The sequence below is a fragment of the Populus trichocarpa genome, chromosome 4 (genome assembly GCF_000002775.5).
Source record: "Populus trichocarpa isolate Nisqually-1 chromosome 4, P.trichocarpa_v4.1, whole genome shotgun sequence".
NCBI lineage: Eukaryota > Viridiplantae > Streptophyta > Magnoliopsida > Malpighiales > Salicaceae > Populus > Populus trichocarpa.
In genome coordinates, this window is record NC_037288.2 from 22,403,267 (window position 1) to 22,417,208 (window position 13,942).

The 13,942-nt window shown below is 35.9% G+C and overlaps 1 protein-coding gene across 1 annotated transcript; it reads right to left on the reverse strand.

Moving 5' to 3' along the window:
• Positions 1-2,343: 2,343 nt before the first annotated feature.
• LOC18098267 (serine/threonine-protein kinase SRK2A) lies at positions 2,344-10,331 on the reverse strand. Its single transcript, XM_006384918.3, has 3 exons — positions 10,092-10,331; positions 9,898-9,996; positions 2,344-3,062 (listed from the first exon to the last, which is right to left on the reverse strand). Exons 1-3 carry the CDS (start codon positions 10,170-10,172, stop codon positions 2,712-2,714), a joined length of 531 nt encoding a protein of 176 aa, XP_006384980.3. The 5' UTR covers positions 10,173-10,331; the 3' UTR covers positions 2,344-2,711.
• Between the last annotated feature and the right edge of the window lie 3,611 nt (positions 10,332-13,942).

Sequence of the window (13,942 nt, forward strand, 5' to 3'; positions counted from 1 at the left end):
TAATAAGAAACCAACCCAAGCGTACAATACAATTCATAATAAATTCATCATAATTAACAGTAACCAAAAAACACTAATCAATTTTAGTTATAGTTAATCTTAAGCTACACGCATTCATCTTTAAGGAAATAAATGAAAATTATATTGAATCTCCTATAATTTAGTTGGTTTTTTCATTTTGCTTTAATTGCTTGCAAATTTTTACTTTACATCAGAACACCCATCAAATCAAATAAAATGATATTATTACATTCATATATAATATATTAGAAATTTACTGAATCAACAGAGCACCCATTCTGTATTTATATTAGAAATTTACTGACCCATTCTGTATTTTTTGAAACTATTTTTATCTGTCAACAATATAAAAGGCTAGAGAACGTTGAGCATTCAGCAGCACGACATAAACTAAGTGTTTCCTATCACTTCTTGTTCAAGAACCCAAAATGGTGCTTTCATTGAGAGAGCTCCGATTAATGGCATCCCACAATGAGTGGATTGAGGTGTTAGAAAGCAGCCTCTAAACAACTCTCAATTTGGATGTGGGATGTCCGGCAACGGACCGGCAACCTCTAGGAGGTGATCATGAAGGGACTGGGGAGGAGCAATTGGCTCTGGCCAAGAGCATTCTCCGGTGGATAGTAGAAAATATCTACACCTCCTCATCATTTATTTTTTTTGTTAAAATATAATATATTTCTTATAAATTTTTCTTTTCTATTTTTTTGTTTCGAGATACAATAATGGAAATTAAATTAATTAAAATCAATAGCAAAGCTTCTCTATCTGCCCATTTCTTGAACTTCCATGAACGTGAGCATTTCATAATGGGTCTCTAGTTCAAGTGTCTAAAGCATGTTTTTGCTCTACGTAAATTCACCCTTTTGCAGTTGATCAATAGGGGCTGTAAAACCGCTTTGCAAATGAATAAAGGTCGCCATGAATGTGGGTGGAGTATTGCTTACAGCTTGATCTCTGCATGGACACATAATTTGCAATTGCTTAGCAATGTAATTTTGTTAATCTCGAAGATTTTCCTTCAAGGATGCTTAAACACGGGAGTTATTGGAAACGGAAAGAGCTTGTCTTGCAGACTGTCGTTCCCATGGAGTCCCGTTATTGATAAATGACCGCATTGATGCAAGTGATGCTACTGGGGTACATGCATGCAGTCTGACATGCCTGCTAGATCAATTGCCTGTTCGGTTTAATGACAAACTTAAACCGATATGGGATCCCGAATCAACAAGTTTGGTATCTATCTTTAAGGTGGCGCCGAATAGTGTTTCATAAAAATTCAAAATAATAAAAAAAATTAATGCTTTTATTATTATTTTAATATACTAATATCAAAAATATTTTAAAAAAAATAAAAAAAAAATTACTTTAATATTTTTGAAACCAAAAAACAATCACAACTATATATTTTTTTTAAAAAAAAGTCATCATAAATATTGTTATTTACAAGGTTCCTGCTTATTAAAATTTGACCCTAAGAAAGTTTCCCGTGGAAATTTCAAAAAACAATGATCAGAAAAACAATCAAAGTGATTCAATTTTTATTTATTTTTTTAGAAAATCTGAAAATGCTTTGCCATTAGTTTTTTTGAAGATTCAAAGAAATAAAAAAAAAATATCTATCCAACAAACTTAAACTCTTGAAGATGTTTTGATAAATAAATTTAAAAAAAGAAGAAGTTTCAGGGCTCAGCCATTGTGATTTTTAAAGTTTTTAATTAAGAAAATAAATAGTGATTTTCAAAAAAATTTAAAAAATAAAATTAAGAAATGATTAAGAGATATTTTATTATTATTTTTTCAAATAAATAAAAAAATTTAATAAATAAAAAACCTCAAGATAAAATTGATTTTTATATTATTGACCATTTTCAAAAACAAATTGTGAATGAGGAGTTTCCATGTTTTTTCAAAAGAAATTAATTTTTTAATGTCTTAAACATTTTCAAGTATTTTAATGATTAAGCATTATCAAGAAAAAATAAAGCTTCTGAAATTTTTATTTTTCAAGAAACATTTTTCATTCCTTGAACATTTTTAAAATTCTTTTTGAAAAAAAAAAACATTAATTTTGAAATTCTTAAAACATTTTTTAAAATATCAATTGATATCTTATAGAGTGATGCAATTGAATCCTGACTTAATTTTGCAAACATAGAGTATATTTTGACCAGGAACAAGGGTGATCTTCTCCTACAATTACACATAAAATAAAAATATGAGCAAATAGCAAAAAAGAATAACTACATATCACATGCAAAATTAAATCAGAGAATGATATCAGAGCAATGCTCTTGAAAGAACATGGGACAGAATCAAAGCTACACTAATCAATGGATACTATATGTTATTGCAATACCCTGCTTCTAATAAAGAACATGCCACTTCTAAGGAATAAGACATCCTTGCATGATCAAATCCAATCTAGACAGGCAACCCAAACATAATAACCCTTTCAAGCATTCAAATCCTCCTAATTCAAGGATCGTAGCAGCTAGAAGTCCTTCCTGCTCAACACAGTTTAATTCAATGTTTATGACAACTCTAATTCTCATACAGTTCAATAGTTTCACACCCATTCTACCCAATATGATGCTACAATTTACAAACATTTATTCAGGACCAGCCCATTAGCACACAGTTCTACGCAAAGCACGAAAGCATAATGTAGAAGGAAGAGGGAATGAATCTTAACTGACATGAACCTCCCCACTTGCTTGTGCCTCCTTAACTCTCTTCTCATACTCATCTTCTTCTTCTTCTTCTTCTTCTTCTTCTCCACCCTTTTCTTCAACACCCTCTGCATCATCTTCCTTCACGTCATCTTCTTCTTCTCCTACCCAGCCAAAGCCTCCAATAGATCGGGATACTGGGGGAGGAATCTTGGCCTCTTCCACGATCTTCATGATTTCTTCAACACTTTGAAGGGAAAAGGTTGGGTTTTCTTTCCTGTAGTACATGGCTTGAGCTACCTCTGTCAGTTCCCTTGGCAAGTTCTTCAAGAACCATGGATGGCTCTTGATTTCTTTAATTGTGATCCTCTGTAAGAACATGTATGGTTCAAAGAAACCATCAGAATTCGAATATTTAATCCATTAAAAATCAGAACTTTAGTTTTCAGGAACTTTCCCTGCCTAACTGAAAATTCAGTGTCCATGGAGAACAATAAATAAATGAATGTAATATCGCTCAGAATAATTTGCATAAGCAAATCCTATCATTGTTTTCTGAATATTTTCTACACCATTAGCTTTCATTTTGGGCGACAGCATCCTTTCTCATAGTGCTCAATGGACATCCACCAGCTTGCCCTGGCAAGAATGCAGGGGTTCGATAGACCCTGCATCATTCATGAACAAGCTTATTTTCCCTATTCACAGAACCATGTATACTCGATTTCCTTTCTTTTATTATCTCAACAGAACAGCCATTGTTTCTCCTTCCTTTCCTATTTACTCGTTTTGGGGGCCATTAGTTTCTCTCATTCTGAGTGTTTGTGGAATACAATTTCAAGTTTCTTGACACAGCACAGGGTCACTTTACACCCAGGTTAACCAGCGCCCACCAGCATAATAATAAACTATGACCTCAAACAATTCAATCCACATGCTATGAGGGTTCTCAGCATCTTCTCCAAATCCCGTATTTGAGCAATCGGCATGTGTTAAATTTATTCACAAGATCCAATCATAAAAGTTGCACTCCAACTTACTAGCTGAAGGTTGCACTGATAACTCTAATAATATGCAATTGCCCTTGGCAAACCATATGACACAAAGAAAAATAAAAACATCAACAAGCAAAGAAAGAAGAATCCCTTGTTCAGTCTTCCTGGTTTCTGATACAAAATTCTAACCAAAAGGAAACAGATGAAAAGCTCCCCATGGTACAATATACAACCAGACCCATTGTTGGGAAAACTAGGGACAACTAACCGGATCAATTCAGCGGAATACAATTCACAATTCACAAGTCCCAATCCTTTTTCCCTCTTTGTGCAGTAAAAACAGAATTAAACAATGAACAAATATAATGCAACAATCACACAAATCAACACCAAGATTTTTACGTGGAAAACCCGATGCGGGAAAAACCACGGGACCAGAGTCCACCTAAAAACTTCCACTATCACAAATAATGGGTTCACAATTGTTCTTCCTCAGATTCAACTAAGGGCTACAACATATATATCATCAAGAACAACTTATTCTCGGATTACAACAAGATTAAAGAGAGTAATGTTAGAGAAAAGCTCACAACACTGACAGCCCCGTTTTCTGTCAAAACGACCAGCTTCCACACTACCAATCTTCAATCCAACCGTTCAGAATGAAGAGTAACGTGTCTAGAAGCTGCTGTCCAAATCTCAGCCCGATCCAACGGTGAACGAACTGGAAATCAAAGAAAGAAGACAGATTGCTCTGCTGCCTCCTCTTCTTTCTTTCTCTCGGTTTTTCTCTGCTCTCTCGTTCTTTCTCTACTGCCTCTACAGTGGCAGTTTCATTTTAAATCAAAGAGGCAGCCAGCTGCCTCCTTAATTAATGTGGTGGTCCCCCCCCATCACATGGTGCGGGACCACACAACAAATCTCCCCCTCACGCACCATGTGAGGAATTCGCCATACTGGCGATCAACATGTAAGCTTCAATTTAGGAGGCTCTGACAAGCCTGCCTCCCTTCTGCAAAACTCAAACTTCTCTCTCGGTAGAGGTTTGGTCATCATGTCTGACACGTTGTCATCGGTATGGATTTTCTCAACAACAAATGACTTCATCTCCATAGCATCACGAATCCATTGATATCTAACCTCAATGTGCTTTGATCGAGAGTGAAAAGTAGGATGCTTACTGAGATGGATTGCACTTTGACTATCACAGTGCAACACAAAGTTCTCTTGAACTAGGCCAAGTTCATGTAAGAACTTCTTCATCCATAACAACTCTTTGCCCCCTTCAGTAAGAGCAATATATTCAGCCTCTGTAGTGGATAATGCCACACATTTTTGCAACCTTGATTGCCATGAGACTGCTCCCCCTGCAAACTTCATCAAGTATCCTGATGTGGACTTTCTAGAATCAACATCACCAGCCATATCTGCATCTGTGTATCCATCCAACACAGGTTTATCATTACCAAAACATAAGCTGAAACTAGAAGTACCTTTGAGATACCTGAGTATCCATTTCACTGCTGACCAGTGTTCTTTACCAGGATTGGAGAGGAACCGACTGACCACACCAACTGCATGAGCTATATCCGGCCTTGTGCAAACCATGGCATACATCAAGCTACCAACTGCGGATGCATAAGGAACCTTTTTCATCTCATCTCTTTCTTCATCACTTGAAGGACACTGCTTAGAACTTAGTTTAAAGTGGCTTGCAAGTGGAGAACAAACCGGTTTGGAGTTGCTCATGTTGAATCTCTCAAGTACCTTTTGGACATATCTCTCCTGAGATAGCCAAAGTTTCTCCTTCTTCCTGTCACGTGTGATCTTCATGCCAAGAATCTGTTTTGCCGGTCCTAAGTCTTTCATTGCAAAGGACTTGCTTAACTCTTCCTTCAACATCTGAATCTTCTTAGCATCATGGCCAACAATCAACATATCATCTACATACAATAGGAGAATAATAAAGTTTCCATCTGGAAACCTTTTCATAAATACACAATGATCAGAAGTGGTCCTGTCATAACCATGGTCCACCATGAAAGAATCAAACTTCTTATACCATTGTCTTGGAGCTTGCTTTAACCCATATAGGCTCTTTTTCAACTTGCAAACTAACTGCTCTTTGCCTTTTGCTTCAAACCCTTCAGGTTGTTCCATGTAGATCTCTTCATCTAAATCACCATGGAGAAAGGCAGTTTTCACATCAAGTTGCTCAACTTCAAGATTCAAACTAGCAGCTAAGCCAAGCACAACTCGGATTGAAGACATCTTGACCACTGGTGAAAAGATTTCTTCAAAATCAATACCCTTCTTCTGACCGAAGCCTTTCACAACCAATCTTGCCTTGCACCTTGGTTGTGAGCAATGTTCATCAATTTTCAACCTGAACACCCATTTGTTCTTGAGTGCTCTCTTACCTTTAGGAAGCTTCACTAACTCAAAGGTATGGTTTTCATGCAAGGATTTCATCTCTTCTTGCATTGCTTTCAACCACTCACTTTTCTTCTCATGTGACATAGCTTCATCAAAGCATTCTGGCTCTCCCCCGTCAGTAACCAGCACATACTCATGAGGAGAATATTTGGTGGAAGGTTGGCGAGGTCTGGTTGACCTCCTCAATTGTGGCTCATCTGGAGCTTCCTGCATAACCTGTTCAGGAATAACATCAATATCATCATTAGCTGATTCAGGATCACCAACTAATGGCTCAACAAGAAAACCATCATTATCATCATTTTGCAAATCTCCCCCATGATTAGCAAGCATCAAAGGTAACTGTGGAGTAGGTCTTGGATTTGAATTAGATGGAATAAAAGTTGTAGACTCTGTTTTCTCCTTCAGTTCAAAGTCTTCAATGGTTTGATCTTCAAAGAAGATAACATCTCTGCTTCTCACAATTTTCTTCTCCTTTGGATCCCACAACCTATAGCCAAACTCATCATCTTCAGATCCCAAGAAAATACACTGCTTTGTCTTGCTGTCAAGCTTAGACCTTTCATCCCTTGGAACATGTACAAATGCTCTGCATCCAAACACTCTCAAGTGTGCATAGGAAACATCCTTTCCTTTCCAAACTCTATCTGGAACATCAAACTCAAGAGGAACTGATGGAGAAAGGTTGATCATGGCAACTGCAGTCTTCATTGCCTCACCCCAAAAGGACTTAGGCAGCTTTGCATGAGAGAGCATACATCTAATTCTTTCAACAATGGTTCTGTTCATTCTCTCAGCCACTCCATTCTGCTGTGGAGTCTTAGGAACTGTCTTCTCCAACTTGATACCCTATTCCCTGCAGTACTTCTCAAAAGGACCTCTGTATTCACCACCATTGTCTGCTCGAACACATTTCAGCTTTCTACCAGTTTCTCTTTCAACTCTGGCATGGAAATCCTTAAAGACATCAAGCACCTGATCTTTGGATTTCAAACAAGTGGCCCAAATCTTCCTGGAGTGATCATCAATAAAACTAACAAAGTACAATGCACCTCCAAGAGACTTATCAATCATAGAGCAAACATCAGTATGAACTAAATCAAGAACATGTGACCTTCTATGTGAAGGTGATCTTTGAAATGCAACTCTATGTTGTTTACCAACTAAACAATGAGTACATGTGTTCAAGTTCATACCTTTCAATGGAAGGTAGTTCTTCTTGGCAAGGATGCCAAGGCCTTTCTCACTCAAATGTCCAAGCCGCTTATGCCATAGATCAGTAGAGCAATCTTCAATTGCATTCACCTCCCCTTTGATCACCTTGGCTTGTGACATGTAGAGACCCATCTTCTTCCCTTTAGCAACAATTAGGGAATTTCTGGAGAGCTTCCATTTACCATCTTCAAAGTAACTGTGATAGCCTTCTTCATCAAGAGTACCAGTAGAGATCAAATGTAGGCGCATATCAGGCACATGCCTAACATCTTTGAGTAGCAACTTGCACCCAGTATTGGTTTCCAACCAAATATCTCCAATGCCCACAACACTAGCCATCCCTTGATTTCCCATCCTAACTTGACCAAAGTCACCAGCAGTGTAGGATGTGTAAAAATCATGTCGGGGTGTAACATGGTAAGAAGCTGCTGAATCTGCAACCCAGGTGGTATCTTGACATGCAAGATTAACACAACCATCATCACAAACAATGGCAACATCACCATCAGATACAACTGCAGCTGTACCATTCTCTTCATTCTTGTCTTCATCTCTACCCTTTTTATCTCTTTTATACTTTCTGCAATCCTTTTGCATATGCCCAGGCTTGTCACAATAATAACATTTAAAACCCTTCCTTGACTGAGATCTTCCTCTTGGCTTCCATTTGCCTTTTCTATTGCTGGATTCTCCATCTTGCTTGCCGTGAGAGAACCTGCTTTGACTTCTCCCTCGACTTTCTGTAACAAGTGCATGAGACTCGGAAGTGCTTGTCCCTTTCCTCCTCTTCTCTTCATTGAGGATACAATCCTTCACTGTTTTCAAAGTGAGCTTTCCATTCGGAGTAGAATTGCTAAGTGACACTACCAAGGTCTCCCAACTATCCGGCAATGAACTCAATAGGATTAATGCTTGCATTTCATCGGCTAACTCAAGGTTCATCAATGACAGCTGATTCAAGAACCCTTGGAATACATTTATATGCACCGAAGCATCTTCACCATCTCTATACTTCAAATTCACAAGGTCTCTAATTACAAAAACCTTGTTTTGTGCACTCTCCTTGGCAAAGGTTTCTTCTAACAGCTTCCACACTGTATAGCAGTCATGTTCTTGAGAAATATGATTAATGGACTTAGAAGATACCCATTTTCTAACATTAGCGGTAGCCTTTCTATTTAGTCCATTCCATTTTGCATCATCCATATCATCAGGCTTTATTCCTTTACATTCAATCGGCAAAGCCAAATCATTGCAATATAAGTGATCCTCCATCATTGTTTTCCATAAAAAATAATTTGAGGAAGTGAGCTTTATCATGCCCGAATCTTCCTTTTCCATTTTAACTGCACAAGAATTCAATCTACACAACCAAATGCTCTGATACCACTTTGTTGGGAAAACTAGGGACAACTAACCGGATCAATTCAGCGGAATACAATTCACAATTCACAAGTCCCAATCCTTTTTCCCTCTTTGTGCAGTAAAAACAGAATCAAACAATGAACAAATATAATGCAACAATCACACAAATCAACACCAAGATTTTTACGTGGAAAACCCGATGCGGGAAAAACCACGGGACCAGAGTCCACCTAAAAACTTCCACTATCACAAATAATGGGTTCACAATTGTTCTTCCTCAGATTCAACTAAGGGCTACAACATATATATCATCAAGAACAACTTATTCTCGGATTACAACAAGATTAAAGAGAGTAATGTTAGAGAAAAGCTCACAACACTGACAGCCCCGTTTTCTATCAAAACGACCAGCTTCCACACTACCAATCTTCAATCCAACCGTTCAGAATGAAGAGTAACGTGTCTAGAAGCTGCTGTCCAAATCTCAGCCCGATCCAACGGTGAACGAACTGGAAATCAAAGAAAGAAGACAGATTGCTCTGCTGCCTCCTCTTCTTTCTTTCTCTCGGTTTTTCTCTGCTCTCTCGTTCTTTCTCTACTGCCTCTACAGTGGCAGTTTCATTTTAAATCAAAGAGGCAGCCAGCTGCCTCCTTAATTAATGTGGTGGTCCCCCCCATCACATGGTGCGGGACCACACAACACCCATGTCTCACAACAAGCAGTTGCAATCATGTACATGCTGGCAACTTTGTTCCGAACACGATATCAGTAAATTCAATGATGTGATGCAAGAAGAAAAAACACCAGAGGGTAGTGTTTCAGACAATGCATGAAAAATTTAAATAACAATAATAACAACAACAGGGGTGATGAGAAGAAAAAATAGCAACACCAACAACAACAATTATGCAACAGAATTATATGGTAAGTGAGCAGGTAATTCTCTAATAATTTTTATGATTTTATACCCAGTTATTTATGTTTGAACAGACTTGTAGCTAATGTAACAGAAAGTAGGCTTATATCAAGATATTCTATCAGAACAGCAATACATGAAAAGGAAATCCACAGAACTCTAATTTCCCGATTGATTAAAATTCAATGAAAGCACATCTACCAACACAATGTAGTATGACGTATCTTCACAATATAAGTTGATTGTCAAGTTTAGACAAGGTTTATTCATCCATACCCGGATTGGATTTGCAACGAATATGCGAGAGAGGAGATGTCTGCAATCCTGAGATATGTGGACATAGTCGGGGATCTTGTATTGAACTGCCATTATTCTCTGCAGGTAAACAACAAGAAATTCATAAACAGTAAAAAGAAAAAAGAAGAACAACTTGAATAGAAGAGAGACACACACAAGAGAGAATGTAATACATTGATTGTTTTCCTGAAATTCTTTGGGTCCTCCTGGTCCTCGAATGGATATGCTCCCACCAGCATAGCATACAGAGTCATCCCACAAGACCACACATCCGCCAACCATGAGGAAAGCAACACTTAGTTCCGCCATTTACCTACCAAATAGTACCCTTAAACACGCAATCCTACAGAAATCTAGTTTGACCTTCCTTTCATTATTTTTTCATAATGGAAGGTTTTTAACTTCAAATAAAGCAAGGTTAGTTTTATTTGAAATTTAACACCCCAAGCTACAATTTTCATGAAGAAACAAATTCCAAACTCCTTTATTTGCGTGTTCTAACTCCTGTTGCAACTTAGGTGATAAAATTATCTAAAATTCAGCTTACAAGTCTAAGACACAACTAAAACATATTCATGTGTTCTTTTATCATTTACAGTAGTCACTTTCATCCTACACGTCTCTTAACATTATTCATGTACAAGTCTCTCATAATCAACTTCCTTCTATCCATCCTTTAATCAGAATGGCCCATTATAGATGAAAAATATAATTCCTTTAATTTTCTCACACACTCAAATCATTTTATTCTCGCGAACTCAATTCAAACAAGAATTTAACAACTTATAGTCCCCTCCCCTTTAAATCCTTCTCTTTGCCAAAACCTTATGGCCTAGGAAAGTGGCTCTTAAATTCTCATTTTTGGGGACTTACTTATTATTCAACTTCCTAGTACAACACACATCATCTCTAAATACAATTCCTCTAATAATTTCATCAAACAAACTCTTTCCTCAAATTCTTTTCCCTTGGTCGAACCCTAGCAAAAACCATCGGCATCGGCTGCCTATATCCCACCTCAGCTCCACGTCCATGTGAAAAAGAAAAGGGGAAAAAGAGAAGCTCCTTTGTTAATTCAATTTAATATTTACGATATTAAAGTAGAAATAAATAAGATATAGACAGAAACCCACAATAAAAGTAGAAACGAGTTGTTTCCAAGTAAAAAAAAAGACTTTACCTAAAGGGGTTTAAAAATTCTTTTTATGGCCAAAGCAAAGAAAACATGAGATAAAAGAAAAATAAAACGGACAAGGAGCTTCATACCTGGCTATGTTGCGAGCAGTTTATGGCAGTTGTTGTGTGATCTTTATGCTAGAGTGTTTGCTTGTCTAAATGGGAATTGAGAGGCATGAAGACACCAACACAGGCAACAGCAGATGGCGAAGCTGAGGCAGAAGAGGTGGTGGTGTCTGAGAGATCTGAAAGAAAGAAACTGAAACAGAAAAGGAGAATGATGAGGAGGACCAAGACCAATTCTTGGATCCATATCAGCCAGGGAATTCTATAGCCTTCTACTGGAAGCTCGTCGCCAAGATCAAACATGGGTACGTAGAAGAAGACACGGTAGGTGTGGAAGTGGTTGCCTGAGGGGGAGAGGGAGAGAGAGAGAGAGCCCCAGGAGCCAAGCTAGGAGGAGGTCAAGGGGTGGATGGAGGCTTCGAGGGGGAAGAGGTTGAAAGCATAAAAATTGAATATTATATTTATGGATTTGCTAGCCATGAAAGTCGGCCTTTTGGTTTCCCGTGGTTCTGAAATAAGATTCTATTATTTATGTTTAAAAACTTCATCTGCATCAAGATAGGCTCCCAAATTCAAGAGTGCATGTAAAAAATGTATATATTAGTCTAGAGTTGATCATGCAAGATACCAACTTCATTTGCAAAATTCTCATCACCGTCGATCAAGGGGTAAAGAGATTGTGTAGAATAAATTTATTCTCTAAATTATTATTATTTAATTACTAATATAACCACTATTAATTATAATACCCTTAATTAATAAAAGGTGCATAATAAAAAAAGACAATGACGCATGTATAGAGAGAGAGAGAGAGAGATTTCTGCATGTTTTTTGTTCGAGCAAGGAATCTATATTGTCTATATATTTAAACACGGCAAAACCCTACTGGTTTTGCTGTGTTTAAATATACAGACAAAATCTACTGGTTTTTGCCGTGTTAAATATATAGACAATGACGCTGCATTACAGGGGCGGAGGGATATACAAGGTAGAGGTGGGCTGTAGCCCAGGTAAAAAAATAAATCACGCATTCACGCTTGTACTGGTAGGATGGGGTTTTGGACGTCGGGAGGGTTAGGTGCTGGAAGTTGAGGTGAAATTTGAAAAGAAACTGATAAAGAATTTTTTTCATCGCGGATTTCAAGTGAAAAATTCTCTATACAACTGTTATTAATTTTTTTTACTTAAATTGATTAAGTGTTTATGATATATATGTTAATTGGTTTTTGATATATTGCATATTTTTTATTAAATTATTAAACAAAAAATTATTGAAAAATAAACTTTAACGTCCCTTAAATTATTCCAGAGTTTATTGCAGTATAATTATTTTTATTATATGTTATTTTTATTTTTATTGTCTTTCAATTTTTTTAATGAAGTTATGAACATTTTTATCAATCAATCTTGTAATTTCTCGAAAATAATGACTGTTTTTGTTTTTAATTATCAATACAATGTCCAAATATCTTTTTAGATATAAATAGTCTATTTTTTATTATATAAAAAAAATATTGTCTTCTTTAAAAAAATAAAGAACTCCTACTTGTGAACTTGAAAATTAATTTAATTATATCTTATTTTTTGCCAACTAATAAAGCATTGCTTTGAACTTTGAGATATGCCGGATTTGATTTTCTTCCTGCATATGTGCAATCTGTTTGCACACAATATGGAATTGACATATCACATATGAATACTTCGTATAAAAAGACTACAAGTCATTTATGTCAATCACAAAAATCAGTGACAGTTTACCAACATTATTATTATGATATATTTAATTCAATAATAGATTTTTAGTTGGAATAATTAAATTCTAGATTCAATGATGGGACAATGAAACTCCTTGTGCTTAGCTCTGCTTTAGAACCTAAAGATAACTTTAAATCATTTAAAATTGATGTTATTTGCTAGATTGCTAAGAAATTTTATCCTGAAGATTTCAATGAATAAGAGATATATTATTTGAGATCTTAGATAGAGCATTATTAAATTGATGTGATTCATCATAAGAGCTTTTAGAATATGTCTACCATTTATTAATTATGTCGAGGATTAGTTGAAATAAATAAGTCACAACACTATCATTTTATTAATAAGTTAATTCGTCTTATTTTGACTTTGTCTATTTTCATTGCCACCACGAAACGAGCATTTTCAGCAATAAAATATGTTAAAACTATGTTTCGCAATTAAATGGAAGATGAGTTTTTAGCATATTTTACGATGATTTACATTGAACGAGAGCTTGTTAAAAATATTGATTCGGATTCGATCATAAATGAATTTTATTCCACAAAATATAAAAGGGTGCAACTTCGATAGTGTAATTTATTTTTTTATTTTATATCCTTTAAATTTAAATTAAAACTTTATTGTTAACTTAATAAATTTATATATATAAGTTAATAATTAATTTTAAAAAATAATTCATGTAAATCTGCTTGATAGTCCAGGACAGGAAAAATTTCTGCCTCCGCGATCGGCTGCAATCGGATTCTTGAAGAAACATATATAGCACATCCAGTTTTATTAGTAGCCAGCACCTTTATCACAAAAATGTGTACACGTTTTGGAATCTAGTTGCTTATCCAAGATCATAATTTATGGGACCACAGAAGGATGGCTTTGGGCTCATCCTGATAGTTGAATATATTAAGTTTAGTTAAATTATTATTTATATTTTATTAATAAAATATTGAGTTCATTAATGTACACATTTATATTTTTTTTTAATTAGAGTTAAACATCAATTACATGTCAATAAAACATCTAAGAG